This window comes from Crocodylus siamensis, chromosome 2, assembly GCF_052110815.1.
Source record: "Crocodylus siamensis isolate JL-2025a chromosome 2, ASM5211081v1, whole genome shotgun sequence".
Classification (NCBI taxonomy): Eukaryota; Metazoa; Chordata; order Crocodylia; family Crocodylidae; genus Crocodylus; species Crocodylus siamensis.
Window position 1 is genome coordinate 171,008,732 of NC_143396.1, and position 22,760 is coordinate 171,031,491.

The window sequence follows — 22,760 nt, forward strand, 5'->3', positions numbered from 1 at the left end:
GGTGTCATCTTTTATTGGACCAGCTGTATAGTTGGGTGAAATATTAGACAAGCTTTTGGGCACAGAGTGCCCTTCCTCAAGCCCTTCTGTGTATGAGGAGGACACTGTCAGTGCGTAATTGTTACTCTCTGTTACAGTTTTAGTAATTAACTAGGCACGTTCAGAGGACTGTTGGGTGTTCTTAATCTCCTTTCCATCCTCTGCTTTTCTTCAGCAGAGTATCTCAGCTGTTGTGTGGTATGACCTAGTGTGGTGTTGTTGGGTTGCTCAGTTATTGGTGAGGTGCATATGGGAGCTAACTAAGACACCCCAGAGGACTGGAGTTTTCAGAAGGTTTGGGACTGGGGCTGTTGAATTTTCCATGAAAACAAACAACACTGAGGAATTTGCACTTCAGAGGTGGCGGGTCCCAGCCAAAGAAGTACACAGATTTTCCAAACAAGAGTGCAAAAAACCAAACTAGATTTACCGAAAGGCAAGTCAGCTCTAAGATTGCCTTAGTATCTTAGCACACAATATTAAACCTCTTCCTGATGGATGCCACAACAGACTAGAACTAGCTCTTCTTCTAGGAGGTCCTGTTTACAGATTCTTTTGACTGCTTGACCATCACTAATGAAGTGACCCAGAATAACCCTTTACCTTGCAAGGTAGTTTTGCTGTGCTTCAGTAACCAAAGCCAAGATGACAGATCCTCCCTCTGTCACTTCTGCGAGTTATTTTTTGCCTCCTAGTTTATCCCAAGTTAGTCAATGGAGCCTGAAGAGCTTCTGGAATTACAGCTGATGCTGGACACACTAAAATTGTGGCTTGCTCATCTGATCATCTAAAATATTTTCTCTGTGATACTCACTTCTGTCTCCTACCTGCCAGCCTCCTGATGCTGTACCTCAAAGGTTAGGACCTTGATCTCCAGTGTTCAGGGATCAGGGGAGATGAATTATCCTCTTACCTCCAGTGATGGGGTCCTTTTCAGGCAGCGTTAATGTCAGGAGGTGGAGCAGTAAATACACAGAGGATTCCACTAAGGATTTAGTGCACATCACAAGTGAATTGTCTGTCACTCTGTATCATGAGGACCATATGAGAGAGAAGAGAGGCTCACAGGTAGAGAGAGCAGTGCATAATGAAGTACCATGGAGAATAAGAGAAGGATTTTCTGAAGTTGCCAGTATTGCCTGACTTTGCTTCTGTTGAAGTCAAGGGTAAATCAGACTACTGACTTAAGCAGGAGTGAAATGAGGGCAATTAACTTTGAGGGGAGCTGAGTTAGGCCAGTGCTGAGCCCTTGGAAAATCCTATTCCAAGTGCTGCTCTCACATCTGGAGTTGTAGGGGGTAGGGGGAGGCAGGGAAGGGCTCCTTTCAAGACCAAAGACCATCAAGATTGCTCTTTTAACTTCAGTGGAACATCAGTGACTGGCTGAGGTTCTGACCAAGGGCCTGGCCCTTCAGCTTGAGTGCTAGATGATGGAGCAAAGCCAAGACTGGAAGAATATACACAGAGAAGGGAAGTTGTTTAAAGGTGCAATGGGAGATAGGTGTTTGACTCCTATTCACCAGCTCCTTTTGTGCCTTGAAACATCTCCTAATCGATTTCCTTCTGGTCCAAGGGCTGCGGGGAGTAGGATCTGATTGAAGGAGGAGACCACGTTCCCCTGCCGGCCTTGGAGAAGGGTGTTCTTGCAGGGCAAAAGGCAGGTGGCACTGTTAGTACAGGCAGATGGAGGGGTAAAGCTCATGACAGACCCTAGTCTCTTAGTATGGGAAAGGGGCTTCATTGAAACCAAAAGCACATAAAACAAGCTCCTGTGGGGAGGAGAATGATGGCAAGCATGATGGCAAGCTCCTGTGGGGAGAAGAATGATAGTAAAACAGCAGAGAAGTGAGGCAACTATTTTGCAAGGACCAGATTTGCCCCCTGTGCTCATGTGGTGTAAGGTCCTGTTGGTGTGAGTAAGGCTGGCCAGGTCTAGCCTTAAATTGCCAAACAGCCTCAAATCTCAGTTTTACAGCCAGCAGTAGAGGGAAATATATACATTCATTAGTGTTGATTATTAATTTATCAGTCTTGGCTATTCATTAATTTCAGGACTGCAGTTCAGGACTCATCTCAGGAACAGGGAACCTGCCATTATGTTACGATCAAGCTCTAGGGACATATTTGGGTCTGTGTTTTGAATTAGGCCCTTGACTAAAATAAGCCTCTAGAGAGAAACGTTTCGTTTCCTCCCCAAGCACATGCAGTTTATATCTGTAGATGGGGGGTGGGGGTTAGGGTGTATGTGTGCGTGTGTGGGGGAAACAGCACTGGGGGAATAACGGGGAATAACAATTGTTTTAGTGGAAAGAGAGAGAGAGAAGAAAAAAAGGCTGTTGAGCTCTTGCTTTCCAACTCTGAAAGAATAGACCTATTACTATCCCCAAACCGCAGCCCCCTCCCCTCCCCAGAGAAGAATTGGTCACTGCACAGCTGTGTGAGAGAGAAAAATATATTTATATATATAAGAGAATCTGCCCTTCTGAATTGGTTTGTGGAGATGGACAAAACCTCATTGTGCGCTTTATCTGCCCCGAAGAGAATGGGCCCACAGTCTTCAGCTGGCAGGGGCTCTGCCTTTGGTTAACTGTGGTCAGATAACTGTAACTTCATTTAGATACTGTACTGTTATTTTTTTCAGGCATTATTATTGATTGTGGGCACATCTGGGGAAGAAAACACAAATCTCTGCCCCCCTCCCCTTGTTCAAAAAAAAAAAAAGGAAGATGACAAGTTTTAAGAATGAAGGACAGATCCTACAGCTTGCGCTGAGGCCTGAATCCACTCATTTTCAGCTTCATGCTATTTGGATTTAAGATGGCTGGTTGGCAGGAAGCACAGCGAGGTTACAGAGGTTTCTCTCTGTCAGGTGCAAGTCCCAGGACCCTTGTTTTTTACTTTCTTCCTTCTCTTTTCTTTGTCCGAGGATGGCAGTTCAGTGCTTCACACCTCAGAGGAAAGAGCCCTTTGCTAGACAGAAGCAGCACCGTACCTAGACTCCGGGTGGCCCTGGCCAAACTTTTAGTATTGGGCCCCCCTTCGCCGGAGACAATGATAATAATAATTATTATTTTCACCATTTTGGGGCCCCCTTTCTGTCGGGCCCTGGGCAGCTGCCTGGTTTGCTCCTGCCTGTGTCTGGCCCTGCTTAGAAGCATAATCAAGTTGGCCGGTGACATGGGACGCGCAAAAAAAAAGTTCAACACAAGGAGGTTGTTTTCGACAGGGAGAAAAAACCCAGTCCGTGTTTCACCATGCCCAGAGGTGGATCTGAGCCATCAGGCCATGGATCTGATGAGGGTGGGTGCAGGGGGGTCTTGCATGTTCTCTCTCTCACTTGCAAACTCTTTTGAGGTCTTTTTCTAAAAAGTGCGTCTGGGGGCTCTTTCTTTCAGCACCCCGGTGCCCCCTGTCCATCAGCAACCCCGCAGTAACAAATCAAGGTGGGCAGCAATAGCTAGCCCCAGGCCTGTCCAAGGAGCAGCGAGTGACCCTTTGGTCAGCTGCTGGGGGGACCTGGGCAGGGATGGAAAGGGTGTGTCTCACTAAGGGCGCCTCCAGGCCAGCGTGTTTGGCCGGCCACCGGCGGGTGTCGCCCCCGCCCCTTCGGGCCACCCTGCAGACCAGCGGGGTGGAGCGGGGCCCCTCCAGGCGCCCCCCGAGTGAGGGCAAGGGGCTGACAAGGGTAGGACTCAGGGAGGGAGGGGAAGGGGAAGCGGGGGCAGCCCGGGGGGGGAGAGCAGCGCTCCGGGGCGCGCCCCCTTCGGCCCGCCCGTGCACTGCCGGCTCCGGCCGGCAGAGGGGCAGGGCCCCTGGGAGGAGGAGGAGGAGGAGGAGCGGGGAAGGGGGAGCCGGAGCCGGAGGGAGGAGCGGCCGCGGGGGCAGGGGCAGGGGAGCCCGCCTGCAGCCCAAGTTTGGTGCCAGGCTCGTGGCTGTTCCCGGGAGGCCGATGGGCAGCGGCCGGGCCACGCCGGGGCCCAGCCCGCCCCGGGGCAGGCGCTGAGCGGGGCCCCCGGGGATGCCCCGCGCCGGGCTCGCCCTCTAGCCCGCCCGCCCCGTGCATGGCCCAGCTATGGAGGTGGTGGACGAGACGGAGGCTCTGCAGCGCTTCTTTGAAGGTAGGAGCCCGGCCCGGGGCTGCCCCGCCCCCCCGCGGGAAGAGGGCAGCACCTCCTCCCCCTCAGCAGGGGCTGCCCACAGGAGCCGGGTGCCGCGCGTGGGGTGCTGAGCAGCCAGCGGGGGGGGAGGCTGTCACACCCGGGGCACGGGGCGCCCGCTCCCCCTCACGCGTCTCAGTCTTCACGTCGCAGCCCGGGCACCTCACTCACCCCCACCCCCGCCAGGTACCAGCCCCCTGAGCCGCGCACGGTGTTGGGCCTCCTGAAGTTAGGGCAGTGGCACCCCCCAATGGACTTCTTGCAGAGTCCTGTGTGGTGCGGGGAGCAGAGCCGTCTCTCATTAATGACAGACACGTGATATTCCTGTGTGACACAGGCCAAGTTGCCCTTTTCCCCAGCTTTGGTAGGCGCCGGTGGTCCCCTCCAGCTTCAGGAGACCGTGGGCCAGCAGGTTCCCTCCTTTCCCACCTCCGCGTGGATGGGGAGTGACGTTGAAGCTGAGGGAGTGGCAGGGATGCAGAAGTGGTAGAGAGAAGAATTGGGCCCCCTTTGCTTGGTTCAGGGCGACGCACGACGCAGCTGCGCAGTGATGACTGAGTCGTCGGTGAAGCCCCAGACCATTGCATTTAGGTGTCGCGCAGTGGACTGAAGGGTGCGGAGCAGTTGGGGCCTTGCCGCTATTTCTGCCCTTTGTTTTAATCGCTCAGTCCTCCCACTGTTCTTCATCCCCTCCCCGTCTTTGTTTGTCCATCTCTTCCTTCTCTCCCCCCGTGTTTCTTTTTCCTCAGTCCCCTTTCTGTCTTCTCTCCTGGGCGCTGTCTCTCTTCCTTCCTGTCATGTCTCCTTGCTTTCCCTGGCACCCCTCTTTCCTGGCTTCCTGCTGGAAGGGCAGCAGCCATGGGAAACAGGTTGACACTTCAGGTGTGCAGAGTCCCTGCACTTGGCATTGCCCTCTTTAAACAAAGAGCCTGGGGCAAAGAGAACATGCATTGGGTCTTCCTAGCCTGTTTCTCTTCTCAGCTAGACATGTGGGCTTTCTGCTGCTGCTGCTGATAGCCCAAGCAGCAGTGTAGTCTCTTCTCTGACTGACATAAAGGCTGGGTTAATCAATTGACCAAGTCCGCAGTTTGACACCTTGTGGCGTTTTTGTTGAGATACGCTCACTCCCTTTGGGCCCAGGGTATGAGGTGCTTTAGGTGTCTGTATTTCTGAAATGGCTGCGATGATTTTGACCTGGGAAGTAGGGGAGATGTGGAAATGCCTCTTGTAGACTAGGGGACAACCAAACCCTAGGGCCTCTGGGCAAGCATGTGGGATGTCTACCACCGATTTGGGGAGTATCTGAAGTCCCAGACTGAGTCTGGGAAGGAGGATGCTTGCCCAGTGACAGAGCCACGTGGACTTGAATGGTTGAGTTCTGCTCAAATGAAACTCAGAACTTGACTAGTGGATTTTGCCCAATAGAATTTGGGACTGATTTGGCCCTTGAACCAAAAAGAAATGTGTGTTGTAGAGACAGAAAGGCAACTTCAGTGGAACTTTAGTGATCCTATGGAAGATGAAGTGCATGTTGTTTCTCTGTGCGCTGCTTTGGGGAAAAGATTTTCTTGTGCTTGCCAGCCCTGATCCAGAGTTTGAGTGGAACAACTTTAACCAGGACAAGAAGCCTAACAATAGGGGCTGTTGCTGTGTGCACCAACCTATTTCCTATGTAGCCGATGTATTTTCAGTAGGGTCCCCCTTGGGTGTAGGTCCTGACCCTCTTCCCTATGGCCCTAGCTTCAGACGTAGCCCCCAGCTGCACCTGACCTGACTCCAATGTCTTGGTTTTCATGCTCATCCCTTGCAGCCTGTGACGCTGAAAGGTATTAATCTTGAGTTGTGCTTCTCTCCTTTCTACTTTGAATTTCACAGAAATACACACCACCTGATGTCATCTGGTTGAACTAAAAATGTTTGTCCCCAGCTCTCCCTTATCCCTAGCCATGTGGAAATGGAAAGCAAAGAGCACCAGTGCAGAAGGACTGCTTTTAAACTTTGCAAGGTGCTCACTCAGTCATTTGATTTCTTTCTTTGAGCGTTCGGAGCTCACTGCAGCCTCCAGAGGGGCTCTCTACTTTCCGTGGGCAGCTAGTCCTGTTTTCATGTTTTAAGTAGTTTATGTTGCATGGTGCTAATGTGGTTGGGGGGGGGGGCCCCACAGGAGAAATTTTGACTCAAAGGACTGCCATGCAGCCTGTGCTAAGAAGTGTTGAGAAGATTATTTTTCTGTCTGCTGCATACCAGCTACCCAAGGTGCTTTGAAGAAGTGAGTAGTCAAACTGATCCTCAGCTGAAAGTCTTAAGTTGTATGTTGCTGGTTTTCCATCAAGGATTCTGGTTTGACCTAACATTGCAGTGTCCTGAGGGATTAATGATTTCTGGACAAATAACATACAGACAGATAGCAGACCTGGTAGGATTGTATTCATTTGGAAAGATAAAATAGATACCCTGAGACTTCTAACATCAGCATCCTTATTCTCTTCTATGGGGGAGTTGTACATTTGGATCTTTCCTTCTTATAGTGCAGTCATTTTTTCTTCTTCACAGAAGAGCATCCTTTCTGTAAGTGGAGATTTCATGCCTCTGGAAATGTCTTCCTACAGGTTGCACACCCACTGAAGTAAATTAGAGAGTTCACACCACTTAATTTTGAATTAGTTTCACCAGATTTGAGTCTTCTGGAAGCAGATCCACTGTATTTAAGAATGGTCCTGTAGCCCTTTCATTATACATAGTTTCAAGGCACTATGCAAGGGTAATGCATCCTTTCAGACTTTTGAGAAGCAGGGTCAGTGTCAGAGGTTAAATAACTTGTTCAAAACTTGGGATTGAGGGAGTGGCAGAGCGAGGATTAGAACTCAAGTGATCCCATTGTGCTTGGTCTGTTAGATGGTGTGGCAGATCCTTTTTCTGGAGAGAAACCTCAAGAAATGGGTAGTCTTCTGTGATTCCACTTTCCTCAAACAGCCGTGTCCGTGGAAGTGAGAGTTTCTAGGATCGCTGGGTCCTAGCTTCAGTCCCAGCTGGAGTTGAGGCCTGATGCTGATCCTTTTTTATCTTAGAGGTCTCAGAAGGTGGGACCTTTTCTTCTGAAAGAAGTTTTCTGGTTGGACCTATCCACCTGCCACAGTTGGACTTATCCACCTCCCTCATACAGAGTAGTTTGCTGAATTTGCAGGGAGATTAACAAATACATGAAGGTGAAGGGGCAAAAAAAGGAAGTTGAAATGTTTTGGGCTTTGGGCTGAGATTCAGAGAAGGCTGAGAGAGGTATGGGAGGACTTGGATTTGCATGATAGCTTGACAGCTTCTGTAGGAGGTTTGGGTGAAATCGCACTACTTTGTGATGGAAGAGGTGCCCTTGGTGCCTGTTGGAGTTGGCTGTGTGGGTGCTGAGGATTCTCCAAGCAGACCCACTCTTGGTTCAGAAGATTCTGGCTGCTTGGGTCCAATTTTGCAGTAGCCTGATCCATGTTGTGGTTTCCCACGGCACTTACCCTCACAGTGTCTAACAGAACTGAAGTAGGGGAAAAGGGAAAGCTTTTTAGGTGGAAGGGAAAGTAAAGCTTGGTTTCTCCAGAGTGTTTACCTAGAGCGTTTGTATTTCATATCAAAGGGAAGGTGGAGAGTAGAAAAAGCCTGACCCTTGGCTGGCATCTTGCTCGAAACCGTACCTTCCTCCCTGCTTAACACTCATGTAAGGGAAACAGTTACGCCAGAGCTCAGCTATTTGGGATCCCTCTCTCCCTTGGCTAATTGATGAGATAAGAGGTTGTTAAAGAATGTACATCAGGAAAGATGTGCCGAGCAGCTTTAAAAGGAAGAGTAAGAGGGTGGGGGTTGGTTGGGTGGTTTGGCAGCTCTCTGCAACAGAGGGCCAGAAACACCTGAAGAAATGGAGTGGGAAATGTGAAGGGTTTGGACAGATGGAAGCTTCAAATGGAGCTGCCATTGCATTCAGTTGACTCTCCCTGCAAAGGGCCATGGCCCCAGCACATATACGTTAGCTAGCTCTCTCGACTGCCATGGAATTAAGCAATTTACAGTAGCTGAGGATCTGGCCATTTAAATCCTTGTGTAGAGGGTCAGAGGATAAGAAACTCCTGAGTGTGTGTTTGGAGAGTGGCTGTGCTACGCCCGTAAGGGCTGCCGATACTGTGGTAACTGCCTGAAGGCTTACAGGAGCCTCTGAGCTGTGAGTGTGAATGAGTGAGTGGGTGCTGGTGTTTATCAGCCAAGGAGCGAATATGTTTGTATTAGCAAATGCGTTTGTCTGGAGGAGTGTGTGTGTGTGTGTTCTGAAACAGTGCTCTTTTTTGGTGCCTTCTTTTATGGATCCTGTCTCACTTTCCAGACACAGTTGGTGACTGCGGTCTCACAGCCCTCCCAGGAGGTAAGTCGGAACTGTTGCCCCCATTTTTCAGTGGTGCAGAGAAGGGAAGAGATTCACAGAGCAGGAAACTGAACCCTGAGCTCCAGACTCCTGTGCTTGTGCCTTTGTCTAAGTATAGAGTGGTGCTCCCTGTCATGGGCTGGTGGGTTTTGGTGAGGTGCTGGGAATATGAATATATTAGTGTAGTGGTTTTCAACCGTTTTTGTACCAGGACCTATTCGTAAACATCAGTGGCCATTCCCAACCCAGTGGTCCTCATCCCCAACCCACTGACCCCTGCCTCCAGCCCCACAGTGTGTGGAGGAGGGTGGGGGGCCCAAGCAGCCTCTTGCAGGCTGCAACTCTGCCAGCCTGCAAGGGAAAAGCCACAGTTTCCCATTTTTTTTCTTCTTTAAAGGAGAATCCGTTTTAAAAGTTTGTTGATCCATTTTTTGTTTGTGACCCTTTCACATATTCTTGTGATCCATGGGATGAGAAACACTGTATTAGTGCATGCATGTGAGAATTTGGCAATGAGTAGGGGATCTGCAGGGGTGGGGTTGGTATTAGCAAGAGTGTCTGTGAATGTGTCAGTAAACCCATAAGCCTTAGCTCAGGGGAAGAGGTAAATGAGTTGCTTACCAGTGTTGGCCTTTGTATAAAAGGGGCCAAAAGTTGTCCTCAGCTGCAGCTAGTAGATTCCACTGTGGAAGCTGGGTCATTGCTGGTCCATGCCAGCTAATGATTTGCTTCTTTGTTTTTCATGACCCTGTAAGGTCACTTAAGACAAGTTGTAGCCTCAAAGTTTTGGTGCCAGCGCATTAGCGGGCATGAATAAGGGGTTTCAAAGGACCCTGAGAGAGGCAGTTGCAGGGTGTAAGTGGGGCATTATGAAGGGACCCTAAATGGGCTGTTTGGAGGTCCCTGAAATGGCATGAATGGATTATCCTCCCAGGAGCAAAGATGGCAGAGAGACCACAGAGCCTGGGGACTCCTGAGTGGAAGCTGTGGGCTCTGTAGTGGTCCAGGCTCCAGGCAGGAATGCTGCGGAGGAGGTAGCAGAGGTATTGCTGTTGAAATGAGCAGAGCTGGCCCTGCATCACCTGGTGTAAATGCTTGAACTCACATGTGTACCTGACCTGGCGGCCTCTTGCACTGAGGTCCTTCTCATTACTTCCAGGTGGTGGGAAGGAAAGGAAGGGTGTGTGGGTGGAGACACGAGCAGTGAGGGTGAGACAGGAGCAGGAAGGGCACTGTGGCATGCTTGCATCTCCACGGCACCTCTCCTTCATTTGCCTCTATGTATAGTAGTAGGGATTGTTTCTCTGAATGTCAAAATGCAGGCAGCTCTGGGGCAGAACACAGCAGCTATTTAAGGGCCCAGAGCAAATTGACTTTCATTAGTAGAAGTTTAGGATTGTGAATCTGAAAAAAAGATGACAAAGCTGGTAGGTAAATACATTATCCTCCGAGCGAGGGACTAATATTAGAGGGATGGGGGTAAGGAGGAGAACCAACTACTGTTACAGGAGATACAATGTTAGCCAACTAAGCCCCGGGGTGGGGGAGGGGGTTCGTGATGCTGAGAGAAAAAGAAGATAAATACACACAAACCCGTTACAACGGTCCGCAGTGGTGGAGGAAGCGATTTGAAGAAAGTGTCTCAGTCCATGTAGAGTCTCATCACGGGAGTTGGCTTCAGGTGGAGCTAGACAAGCAACTGGTTCCCAAAATGGAGATGAGATACTGATATAATTGAAAATTCAGGGATTGTTTTGGCTGGCAGAACATAATTACTTGAGTTGGCATATGTCTGTGACACTAGCATTAACACCTCTGCCCTTGAGAATGTGGCAGGGGTCCTTTACTGACTGAGAAGGGCAGAGCCTCAGGTTGATGCCTTGTTGGAAAAATGGCATCTCCTGTAACAGAGGCTCCCTTCACACTGGCTTGTGGCATGGGTCATTATGGACTCGGGGGTATTGAATTGTCAACACTAGCTTCAGTCAAAAGTGTTTTCTTGAGGATCAGGTCTCAGCTTTGGCCACAGACTCACCAGCTTGCCTGTCTGGGGCTCAGGCTTTGCTGTTTGCTTCCTCTGAAGGCTCTCCTCAGCTCTAGGGTCCTTTCTGAGTTTCTGACTTTCCCTGTGAAATCATGCTGTAGCCAGTCATTGTGAACAGTGTGAGGGCAGCAGGAGAGCAGCTGACAATGGCAGGCGAAGGGAGGAGGAACACTGGTGTTCTGGGTTTGCTTTGCCCCATGACTGAGAGCAGAGAAACCCTTGCTGTGTCCAGGGGCAGCCTGGGGATGGCATACCTTTTCCTGAGTCAGTGTCCCATCTCGAGGTGAGGAGGCAGGACGAGGATTGGTGCAGTCTCTCTTGGGCCTCATCGGTGCGCTCGGGAAGCTAAGAGGCTTTGTGTATGGAGCGCTTGGCTGAGCTGAGTTAGCCTGTGACAGAGAGGTCCTGGGGAACCTGGTACAGCACAAACACATGACTGGCCTTCAGGGTAATCCCTTTGCAGACCCAAATCCTAGTGCGTGCCTCCTGTTAAAGGGAGGTGCTGCACAGAGGTGACAGCCTCCCGACCTCCTCCTCAACCCCCCCCCCATCGTTAACGAAGAGAATAGATGCAGTAGGCAGCAGCGCTGGGATTCAGAGCAGCTGAGCGAAGAAGCGTGATGACAAAGGGGGAGAGCGGGGACACAGTGGGAGCGTAATACCTGCCCTTGGCACAACTCAGGATGCGCTGGATCCGCACAGGTAACTGCACGGGGCCCCTTAATCCTTCCATTGCTGATCTTTCCTCTCCTCCTGCCTGTCTGTCCTCCTTGCTTCCTCTCTTGTCTGCACACTCTTCCATCCTGTGCCCTCATCTATGTCTGATTTCTCTTCCCTGTCTGACTCCCTGTTGCATGTAGGTTGCTGAGGAGAGTGCACAACAGGAGGATTACCATCCATTTCCTTTACTTCAGGGGAAGGAAAACACCAGCAACCTGGGCCCCTGGGAACTTTCTGAGGCACAGGGAAAAAGTGCAGCTCCTGTATCAGGAGGACGGAAGGAGGAAACTCCCAGAAGCCATGGCCACATTGCTTGCCCTCGGCCTGCCCTGCGGTGCGTGGGCACCACAGAGCAACTTTCTACCTCAGCTGAAACATTATTGTCATGGGGTTGCTCCCCCGCTTCTGCTCACTGGCCCCATCTTTGCCTTGGGCCTTTCCCAGGGCTTGAGAAACAGGGGAGAAGGGAAGAAGGGGTGAGAGTGGAAGCAGGGCAGAGAGCTATTGAGCAGGCTTTGACAAAGGGATAAGTGATTATCTTGGAGGAGGCTGTGATTGAGGAGAGCAACCTGCACTGTTGCCCATGGCAGCTGCCCTGGAGTTCAGGTTTCTGGGGGATGAGAAGTTCTTTCCCACAATTTCTAGCAGATGAAAGCATCTGTTGCTGGCATAGGGGGCCTGGGGCTGCTGGCTTGGTACCCCACTGGCCCAACCTCACTGGTTGTTGCCTGGGAGGAGCAGAGTGGAGGGGAGGGTGTCTGCTAATGGCAGGTTGAAACAGGCCAGGGAGTTGCTGACTGAAGTGACACCTCTGCAGCAGAGAGGGTTGGCTGGGGAGGGTTCCTTCTTGTGTTTGTGGGTGCTGGTGGTCAAGGGCTCCTGACAGCGGAGTATGATGGGGATGCTGGTTGAGATAAGCACGCATTGGTAGCTGGGAAGCTGGTTGGGGTGGGAGTGATTGTTGTATGGTTTTATTGCTTGTAGCTGGTGGGTAGGATTAAGGGAGAGGAGCCTCCTAGGACATGGACTCATCAGGGGGTGGACAGCTGAGACAGGCCCACCAGTGACCTTCCCAGTCCTTGCTGTGAGGAGAACTGACAGCTCTTACATCGTGAGTGGTATCTTGGGGCAATTTGAGGCAGAACTGGCTGAGGGGGCTTGAACAAATCTTGTATTGGGTCACCTTTGGAGCTGAAGTGCATGATGGTTTTACCACAGAGACAGTCCGGAAGAAAGCTGTATTTTGTTTGAGCTGCATCCCTCCTTCATTGGGGTTCTGCTCTTAGCCTCCTGGGTCCCTGAAGGATTGATTTGCCCCTGCTTTCATCAGTACAACCAGAGTCAGGCAAATACTGCTCAGCATTAACCTGTTGCTTTTTGCTTAGATGGATCATCCACAGCAGTGACCTGGGCTTGGGGTGGGCTCCCTTCCACCTGTTTCACCCTGTTTTTTTTCTTGATTTCTCTAGTGAGCCAGGCTGCATCGCCTTTACCGTCTCCTCAGGAACTTCCTACTGAGGTTCTGTCTGTACTTTTCCCTGCACCTTTTATTTCATGCACATCCCATATGTGGCCTCACCAAGTCCTTTGGACCTACTGGTGAACCTCCTTGTCTACTAAACCAGGAAGGAGGCACTGGCTAGGGTTAACCTGGGCAACTATGGAGCTGTTTTTCTCTTACATTTCTGGGTATGTCTCCAGGCAGAGTTACACTGGGTTTCATCTACAGACTCTTTAGATGCATTTGAGGGGCAGAGGGAGCTAGCCAGTGTTCTCTGCTTGGTGTCTTGCCTTGGAGCCCTGGTTATCAACCTATAACCTGTTTTCTTTTTCTTGTTTTTTCATCCTTTGTCCCAAGCACTTCGTTGCTGTACAATTAGTGGTCTCCTTCTAACCACAAAGGGAGGCTTATGGTTTCTGGTGTGCCAAGGCCCACTGTGCCTATATAGTAAATAGGCTTGATCTTTTCTTTTACATTTGGTTGGCAATAAAGACAGGAGATGCCAGTGAGACCCTTCCTAGTTTCTTGCTATCCTGGTTAAGGACTACATGGATCCATCAGATCCCTGATGGGGCCAAAGTGTTATGCTGAGCAGAGACTGACCCCATGTGAGTGCAAAGGGCTGAAGGGGGGGACCTCACAGCTGGCATGAATGGAATGGGCACGCCTTTGGTTGCTTGGCTGCGTGAACTGCTGTACACAGGCCTCAGGACAAAATCCCTTGGATCCTCAAGGATCCTTCAGGACTCCAAATCTTTTCTCTGAGGCAGCTGCTGCTGGAAACTCCCTGTGGGGTATGTATACCATTTGCCAGCTGTCCAGAAAGGAAAGCTGTGGGGCTGACAGCTTGGCAGAGAACATGCTGGGTAACCACCCCCCTACACCTGTCTGAAGGTGTTCCGGATTGGCTGAGCGCTTGCCCTTGGACTTTGTGCTCTCTGATAAGAACCCCAATGATCTAAATTAACCTGAAGAATGATTAACCCAGCATGTGTGCTGCCAGGGAACCCGGGGAGCAGCCCTAGCTCTAGAGATGCAAACAGGAACCCACTGCTGCCCAAATCAGGCCTGGCCTGAAGCTCCTGGCAGGACCCATGCCCATCCTAGGTGCCATCCATGAGCACTAGTCATCATAAGAGGAAGCATTCTTTGTGGGAGAGAGCCTGTGCCTGGGCTTCTCTCTGGGAAGACAAACTGATGCGGATGATGGGAGAGATGAGATCAGTGTACTCAATAAGTGGGAGGAGATGCAAAGGCAGTGCCTGCTGTGAGGAAAGTCTGAGGGACAGGCTGTCCATACACCCTGCTTCTGAATCGGGGAACTTCTCTACCCACTCCTGCATCCCTTTCCACATGGAACCCTGTGTGAGGTTGTTCAGGAACTTTAAAGATCCCCTAAGAGCCATCCCTGGCAATGTCTCCTCTGGGCTGGGTCACCCTGGCTTCTTCCATGGCACCCCCTCTATGGTGTACACTCAGTTGCATGGCCGGTGTGCAGAGGCAGGGTGGGTTTCTCTTGATGGGCTTCTGGGAGCCCTGGAGAATACCTGAGAGTGCACATGAATGGCAGGCTTCTTTCCTCAGCCTGGTAATGTGACACCTCAGGCTGGGCACTTATCTTCCTGAACTTTGCCTGTTTTGAAGCAGTGCAAATGGCAGGAAGGAGAGCTGAGAGAGCAGCCAGCTACAGCTGTCAAGTGGCAATATGAGGTAGTGATTGGGAAAGCACCAGGTTAGCTTCTGAGACAGCTGAGAGGCGCTTCTGGGCAGGCAGGTGGCAAGAAGGGCATGGGGCTATATGTAATTGGCCTTATGTACTCTGTTCCAGGGCATGGGAGAAGCAGGTGACTAGGGGTTCATAAGCCAAAAGCTAATGTACACCAACCCCATCCTGCCTAATGCATCCCACCCTCATTGTGTCCATTCATCCTTCTTTCCTGTCCTCTTAGACCTTTCTCCCTCCACAGCCCTAGTCACTCTTTCGCAGTTCACTGGGGCAGGCAGGTTGAATTACTTCATTTTTTAAACCGTTACTGGCTACATATTTCACCAAGAGTTAAAACAAAAAGGGGATTGGACTGGAAAATGGCAGGCTGCACAGGTTTAAGTTTAACAGGTCAGGAGCAATAGGGGATGGAGCCAGAGGTTGGAGGGACCCGGGCAGGTCCACATAACCTTCCACTTCCTTTTCCAGACGCCGAGAACTATGGTCCCATCTGCCCTTGAAAATTCTGAATTTATGATTAAAATGGAAAATATCCACTTTTGGTGGGATTTACACTTTCTCAATGAAATCTGCAACCTAAACATTGCGACACTGTGGTAGTTCATGGGACCCAAAGAGTCATGCCAACTGGCCTGGTTGTGTTGTTCAGAATCAGACAAATAGCAGTTACTGGAGAGGGTGCTATGGGGCAGGAGACAAGGTCCTGGATAGGGACTCTGGAGATTTAGACCTCTAAGCTAACTCCTTTTGAAATTCTCAGTCCAGGCATGCTTTGTGATCTTTTAGGAGCTGCTTCCTCTTTTCCCCGCCCCCCCTCCTAATTTGTGTCCATTTTGTCTATTGAGACTCTTAGTTCTTTGGGGCAGGAGACTGCCTCCTTCTGTGTGATTGTACAGCACCCCTATGGTGGGGCACCGATTTTGATCACAATCTTGAGGTGCTAATGTGACCCAAATAATAATAAATGCAAGTTGTTTAAGATCTTTGACAATCACTTAGGTTTAGTGATCTTTGGGGGTTGTCAGGAGCCTTAGACTCTCTTTCTTTTTTTAGCTTTTTTTACCCATCAGTGCTTCTCTTCAAAATATACTTCAGATGGACACTGGCAACCTAGATGAACAGGAAATCAACTAACCAGATTTTGGTATATCTTCAGTGAAGTATTGACATGCATGTTTTGCTTTCAGGGGGAAATCAGCACCTGCTTAAATGATGTGCTGTATTAGGGCCATTAGTATTGTTTTATCATATGTTGCATATTGATAATGCAGTGACCAGCCATGAGTATGGTACAGAGATAAAGGTGGTTCTTGCTTTGAGGAGACCTAAACCACAGATGCACAGAAAGCTGGATTCTTTGAATTGATGGGTTGGTCTTTCCCTTTTCTGCTTTACTTTTGAACTCCTGCCTTCTGGATACAGTGAAAAAGGTGATACTTTAAAGAGGGGCGAAAATGGAGAGAAAGGGACAACTGGGTGGGTTCCATCCTGAGGGACAGTGCATTGAAATGTTCAGAGAAGAATGGGAAGAGGTAAAAATGGAGAATCACTGTGTTTTTGGATTAGAGGGCTTAAGTGGGACACAACATACAATAATAATGTAGAAAAATACCAAGCTGGGAGCTTTGCAGACTAGGAGGAGTGGTATAAGCTAGATACTGTGCTGGGGGCAGGAGGAGGAGCTGGCAAAGGGACTCAAAAAGGGAAGCAAATTGGTAGGTCATAGGGCAAGAAAGTGAGAGAATCTAGTGCTTGAGATGGCCTGGTTTGCTCAGACAGAGTCTCCTGTGTTCAAGAACTGGGTTCCTCTGCTCTCAGAATGTCCCAATGGGCCCAGATGCTGTGATGTTGATACCCCCCCCCCCACAAGATACCTTGGGATGGAGGAAATCCCTAATACTCTGCTTTGTAGGTGCAGACACTCTAGGAATACACAGCAGCAGCACTTGTAGGGTCTGTCTGTGCCGTGGTGGCAGAGAGCACTGTTTCTCCAAGACAAGATGAGCCTGGCTCATTTATTCCTGCTATGCTTCTGAGCATGACAAACATACAAGTCTTGAGCATGCTGCAAGGGGGTCCCCATGACATTATTCCCCAGGTTGATGCATGGAAAGAAAAAGTGGGTAGGTAGGGCTCATTTCTTCGGTGGAGGACTGAGTGCTCTGCCACTGCTGGTGAAACACCCCAATAGGGTAGTCATGGCACAGCCTTTCTCCCCGCTTTGTCATCAAGTTGTTAGAAATACCCTGTGTACCGTGTATAAGTTAGAGCCTCACTGCTCTTGATTGGGGGGTGGGGAGCGGCTAGAATGGTTCTAAGCCCATTGTGGGAGGGCATGGTCTAGGTAAGGCTGGAGAAGTGTCACCACAACAGCCTGTCTTGGAAAGGAGGAAGGATCCCTGCCAGTCACTTGACACTTAAACATTTCAGGCTTCCTGATGTTAATTAGCCCAGCTCCACTGTGGGCAGGGCTTGCTCTGCTTTGCATGAATTGAGGACCTGGCTGGAGCATGAGCAGGAAATTTCTCACTAATATTTTTTAAAGTGCATTTAATTTGTGATCTGCAGGAAACCCTGTGTATGAGGGAGCAACAAAGGGCAGATCTGAGTGATGGCTGATGCAGGGTGGGCAGTGGTTTCATTTCACTAGCTGTTGAGGGAAGTGGAGGAAGGAAGCATGTGGCATTAGGGAGTGGAAGGGCAGCCAGAGTCCTGGGCATATGCTGCTCACTGAGGAACTGTTCCTCACGTGGGGAGTCCTGGTCAGGTCGATGATTTGTATGGGCTTGAGCCCCAGATGCTGTTCCAGTTGAGCTGTTGGGGCAGTTGTTTTAACACACAGGAGAGCCTTTTGGGTTCACCATTGGCTGGTTCACAAGCTTGGTCAATCCAGAGGTTTTGAAACATTCCTGAGGGGAAGGTTTAATAATCCAAGAGTCTCGGAAGTGCTCAGTCACCAGTACTTGCATTGTGGTGAGGACCAGAGCCTGTAGGTGTGATCAGGGCCTCATTGTGTGGGAGAGACAAGGGGAGAAAAGCCCACAGAAAGAGACAGGCCCTGCACTGACTGTCTTGCAGTCTAGATGGACAAAACCAAAGGGTTGGGGACTGGGAAGATGCTGTCACCATGTCCTAGAGGGGTTGCTAAGGGCATATCTCTTCCTCCATGCCATTGCCAGGAAGCAGGCCCTGCCTTGTCACTTCTACCCTATAGGCAACAGAGACCAGATATTGGGTAATGCAAGTTCTTTGAGTGTCTCTAAGCACTCTAGCATGCATGCCTCAGCCAGACAGTGATACTGAGAGATGCTCTAGGCTGCTTGACGGCAGATACGTTGTCATACTTTGGGAGCTGGTATATACAGGGTGGGAGTGAATTGGAAGGGGGTGTGCTTCACCACTGCATGTCCACACCAGGCAGAAAGGTGGCATAAGCATACTCATCAGTGCAGAGGGAGGGGTTGACTTTTCCAAGGTGGGACAGTGACCTTGGCATAGCTGGGGATTGAGCCTCAGTGGCATGCATCCTCAGTTTACAGCATTGCTCCATTTGCAGGAGCAGTTGAACAGAGTCTACTTAGTGACTCCACACTTCCCTTTGGCCTATCCCTTTTCAAATTGACAATGTTTGGTCTTTATCAATGAATATTTTGGGGCCTGTTCATACCATGGGGGTAATGTGTTCTGGCTTAGGTGGGCTTGAGTGTGGGATTGTGGGTGGGAATAGCTGACAGGGTGGACTCGCGAAGGTCCTGCTTAGGCACACTGTATGCAGACGTATCTCAGTACAGTTCAGTTGCATACGGAGGTGTCCAGTCTTCAAAAAAAGCAAGCAGGAAGTCTGTTGGGGTTTCAGGCCAGAAGGGACAACTAGTTCCTCTAGTCTGACCTCCTGTATAATGCTGCTCTGAACAATATGCTGCTCCGCTAAAACTAAGAGGGAGGAATGAATGGACTTAATTCTATTAATTAGGGGGATTAGTGGTAATATTTACCACAATTGAAATTTATTCAAGACATTGGTTAATGTCCCTGTTCTTGCTAAAAGAACCAGGGGACTTTTGATCCTGGGTGTGTCTCGATATAGCAGCATTTGCAGGGAGGACTGCCAACAGCCCCCTGTGTAGAACCTGCATGGTTCTTGGGGGTTTCCCACTCACTTTCTATACTGACTTGACCTGGGATCACCCTTGGGTGGTCATCTGCTCTCCTGGCCTGGTGACATCCTAGGGGGCTTTGTTGGAACTTGCAGAAGCCCTGAGAGGCTCAGCACAGATTATCCATAATGTTTCAAGCTTTCTTTAAAGCAGTGATGATGTTTACAGTAAAAACATGCAATTGAAGCAACAGTAAGGCTTCCAGTATCACCAGTCAGCCATGTGTTCAGTCCAGGATCCAAGGAAAAGAGGAGTTCAAGTGATTGGGGTTGCTAGGTTTGTCAGCCTCAGCCTTTCTTGGCAGGTCATCCATGTGCTCTGCCTCAGATAAATGGGCAAGTGGGTTCTAGAGGACAGAGCACTGGACTTGGACTCCAGAGGCCTGATATGGGGCTGTTCCTGGCTCTGCCACTGACTTCTCAGCTGACTGTGGGCAAGTCACTTCATTTCTCAGTGCTCTCTTGCCCCTTTTATCCTTTGTCTGACTTGCTTTCTGTGATTAGGGAAACAGGAACAGTTTCTCACTCTGTATTCGTCCTGTACCCTGTTCTTGGATGAGACCTCTAATGACTACTGCAATATAAATGGTGAGATGCCAGTAATTCAGAATGTTATGCTTGGAATGAGAGGAGAGGAGGGGGTGTCAGTGGGAGGTTATCCTGGAAGGACCAGAGCTCTAAGGACTGAAGGTATTAGAGACAGTAGAACAGGATTTCTTGGTGGCGAATCACTGGATGAGTGGTGCAGCTTGGGTTGGGTCAGGATGTTCTTACTGGAAGGCAAAAATTGTTTGCTTCTCGCATGCTGTGTGTGAGGTGCTGGAATAAGGGTCCTTGGTACAGCTATGTTCTAGTACCTTGGACAGCAGTGTTGTCATTTAATTCTTGCCCTAATGTCATGTATACCACAAGAGGAGTAAATCTGAGAACAGATCCCTTTTTTGCTCATCTCCTGGTATATTCTGAAGCCCTGGATAAACCTCTGTACATATGACCCCAAGGGCTGGAGGGGAATGCAGGGAGATCTGGGGCATCTGTTACCCCATGCTGAGGTCACCCCCCTTTCCTCCATCAGTTATTTTTATAGTAAAGAAGATCCCCAGAGTTCATCTGAGCTCTTGTGCAAGGTGAGGATCCAGCCACAAGGCTCACTTGCCTGTTCATCTCTGACCCTAAGGGTTTCAGCAGTCTCTCCTTTCTGGAGTAAGGGAGTAATCCCCACTTTGGTTCTTTTGTGGCTTCTATCCACACTTCCTTTACAATCTCTGAACCATGGCTGTAGGGTTATGGATGAAGGTTAGAGGTAGTCCCCCACCTCCCTTCTCCCAGCTGTGTCATGAGAGGTGAACAGGAAGGCAGAGTTCAGTCTGATCCTGTTAAGTGTCTTTGGTTTGGTAGTGAGGATAAATAGTGCCAATGAATTTTCCTGCTGCTGCTAAATTAGGGAGGAGCCAAGAACACAAGTGGGGGAAGGAAATAAGAGAGTAGGCAAGTGTCTAACTTACTTAAGTGCCTGAGTCCCATTGAAAGCCTTAAATTGGCTCTTAATCACTTACTTACTTTTGAGAAATTAATCCTAAAATGCAAGGGTCAGAAATCCTGGCCAGTGATGCACCATGATCAAGGCTTTTCCATTTCACTGCTTCCCTGGGCTCCATTGTCAGTCTGTCTGTCTGTTGGATCTATTTTGTCTCAAGCTTAGAGAGAAAGGGATCCGTGGTGTTCATTGGGTCTGACCTGCCAAGCAAGCTGGCAGCAGTACTTTACCTAGAAGCAGGACTGGACCATGTCTCTTAGAAAGATAATCTGAGCTCATTTTAGAGGCTCTAAACAAATGGGTTAGTATCATCATTGCGTGTCATGTTTATTACAGCAGTGCCCAAGGGTAGGACCGAGGTGCTGTATTATTGAGTCACTGATGTTCTGTCCTCCAAAGAGCTGATGAAGTCCCACCACATACTTGGGAAACTGTCCCATTGCACAGCTGTCCTCCCTGGTAGGAATTTGCCTCTTGTTTCAAGGTTTAATGTGTCCTGCTTCAAATCCCAGATTTCAGATCAAATCTTTTTTTTTTTTTTGCAAGACTTCCCCCCAGTACCCCAATATTCGCTATGTTTTCTGCTTGTACATACCCACAACAGTGATCAAGTCACCTCTCAGCTTTTAGGCTTGATAAGCTGAATAGGCTGAGCTCCCTAAGAGTCACATTATAAAATGTTTTTTTTTTGTTTGTTTGTTTGTTTTTTTACAGTGCTTGGACCATTTGGGGAACCCTTTTTTGAATTCTTTCCAGTATTTCTTCATCTGTCTGGATGCTGGCACTGGGTGTAGAGGCTTTACCAGTGCAGTACACAGAGGCAATATCACTTCCCCATCCTAATGGATATTTCCTTTCTTATGTATCCCAGGATCACATTAGCCCTATTAGCCACGGCACTACACCATGAGTTCATGCCACATTTATTATTGACAGTGACCACTGGCTGTTTTTGAATCTCTTTTTTCCAATATGGAGTCTTCCATCTCCTATAGGGATAGCCTGCATTCCTGGCTTCCAGACCGCTTAACCATTTAATGTGGCCAGTTAAAGTGCTTTTTATTGGACTATGACCATTTAACCAGGTAATTCAAATCACAGTTGGTAAGAGTAACCTTCTTTCCTCATCAATTGTCATGCCAATCTTTGTGCCATCTGCAAGCATAACCAGCACAGGTTTTATATCATTGATAAAAACACTGAATATTGTTTAACCAACCCATGGATAGACCCTGGTAGGGATGGCTCTTCTCCCTGACATCTCTTCAGAAGAGATGCATTTTGATATCTGTCAATAAACCACTTCTAATTAATTTAATAATTGTCTAAGAAATTCCATGTAATACAAGTTTTTAATCAAGAGATTATTTGGTACCAAGTCAAATGCTTTGGAGAAATCTAAACATGATGACCTCCTTAGGACATTCCTTTCCCTGTCCTTTTGTTATTTTTTGTACAATACCTTGTGCAATAGGACACAGACCAGGACCTTTAGGAGTTGCCACAATAGGAACTGTGTATTTAAAGAGAATTGCGTGCATCAGAAACATGTACTGAAAATAACTTAGGAAAGTAGAAATGGAAGGAACCACATGAGGTCATCATCTAGTCCATTAAGGCTGGATCATCCCTGACTAAACCATCCCAGCCAAGTCTCTTTTCAATCTGCTCATGAAAATTTCCAGAAATTCTACAACTTCTCTAAGTAGCTTATTCCAATGCTTGACTGACCTCATGGAGAGCTCTTAATCTCCAACCTAAATTTCTTCTGCTGCAGTTTGAGATGGTTGCTCCTAGTCCTGTCCCTTACAACCACAGGAGGTGTCCCCATCTTGTTTATAATCATCCTTCAAGTATTTGAAAGACTATTATCATATATCCCCTCAGTCTTCTCTTCTCAAGACTAAATATGCCTAGCTCTTTCAGTCTTGCTTTTTGGCTCCCAAATCAATTTTGTCACTATCTGCTGGACTCTGTCTGATGATCCTATGTATCCACTTGGCATAGATAAATCGGACAGTATGGTTGGAAGAGACTTCACAATGTCATCTAGTCCAGCCACCTGCTCAAGGCAGGATCATCCCTGACTAAACCATTCCAGTTAAATGTCTGTCCAACCTGCTATTGAAAATTTCCAAGGATGTAGATTCCATAATTTCTAGGTAGCCTGTTCCAATGCTTGACCACCCTCATATTTAGAAAGTTATTCTTAATCTTCAACCTAAATTTCCTCTGCTGCAGCTTGAGGCCATTTCCCTTAGTCTTGACTCCTTTATCCACAGATATGAGGCTATTTCCATTCTCTCTATAATCAGTCTTCAGGTATTTGAAGATGGTTATCAAATCCTCCCTTAATCTTCTCTTCTCTAGACTACATAATCCTAGTTCTTTTAAGCTTTCCTCATAAGTCTTGCTTCTCAGGGCCCTAATCATATTGTTACTGGGACTGCTGGTAAGAGTACAGGATTTGTCAGAGAAATG

The 22,760-nt window shown here is 48.8% G+C and overlaps 1 protein-coding gene across 3 annotated transcripts in view; it reads left to right on the plus strand.

The window, feature by feature from the left end:
• Positions 1–3,914: 3,914 nt before the first annotated feature.
• MYRF (myelin regulatory factor) overlaps positions 3,915–22,760 on the plus strand; it is a 124,571-nt gene continuing 105,725 nt past the window's right edge. For all 3 annotated transcript variants that reach the window (XM_090032282.1, XM_090032281.1, XM_090032280.1), the window contains exon 1: positions 3,915–4,157. In XM_090032282.1, the coding sequence (XP_089888408.1) occupies positions 4,112–4,157 (46 nt within the window). In that variant the 5' untranslated portion in view covers positions 3,915–4,111. The remainder of the gene's footprint in view (positions 4,158–22,760) is intronic.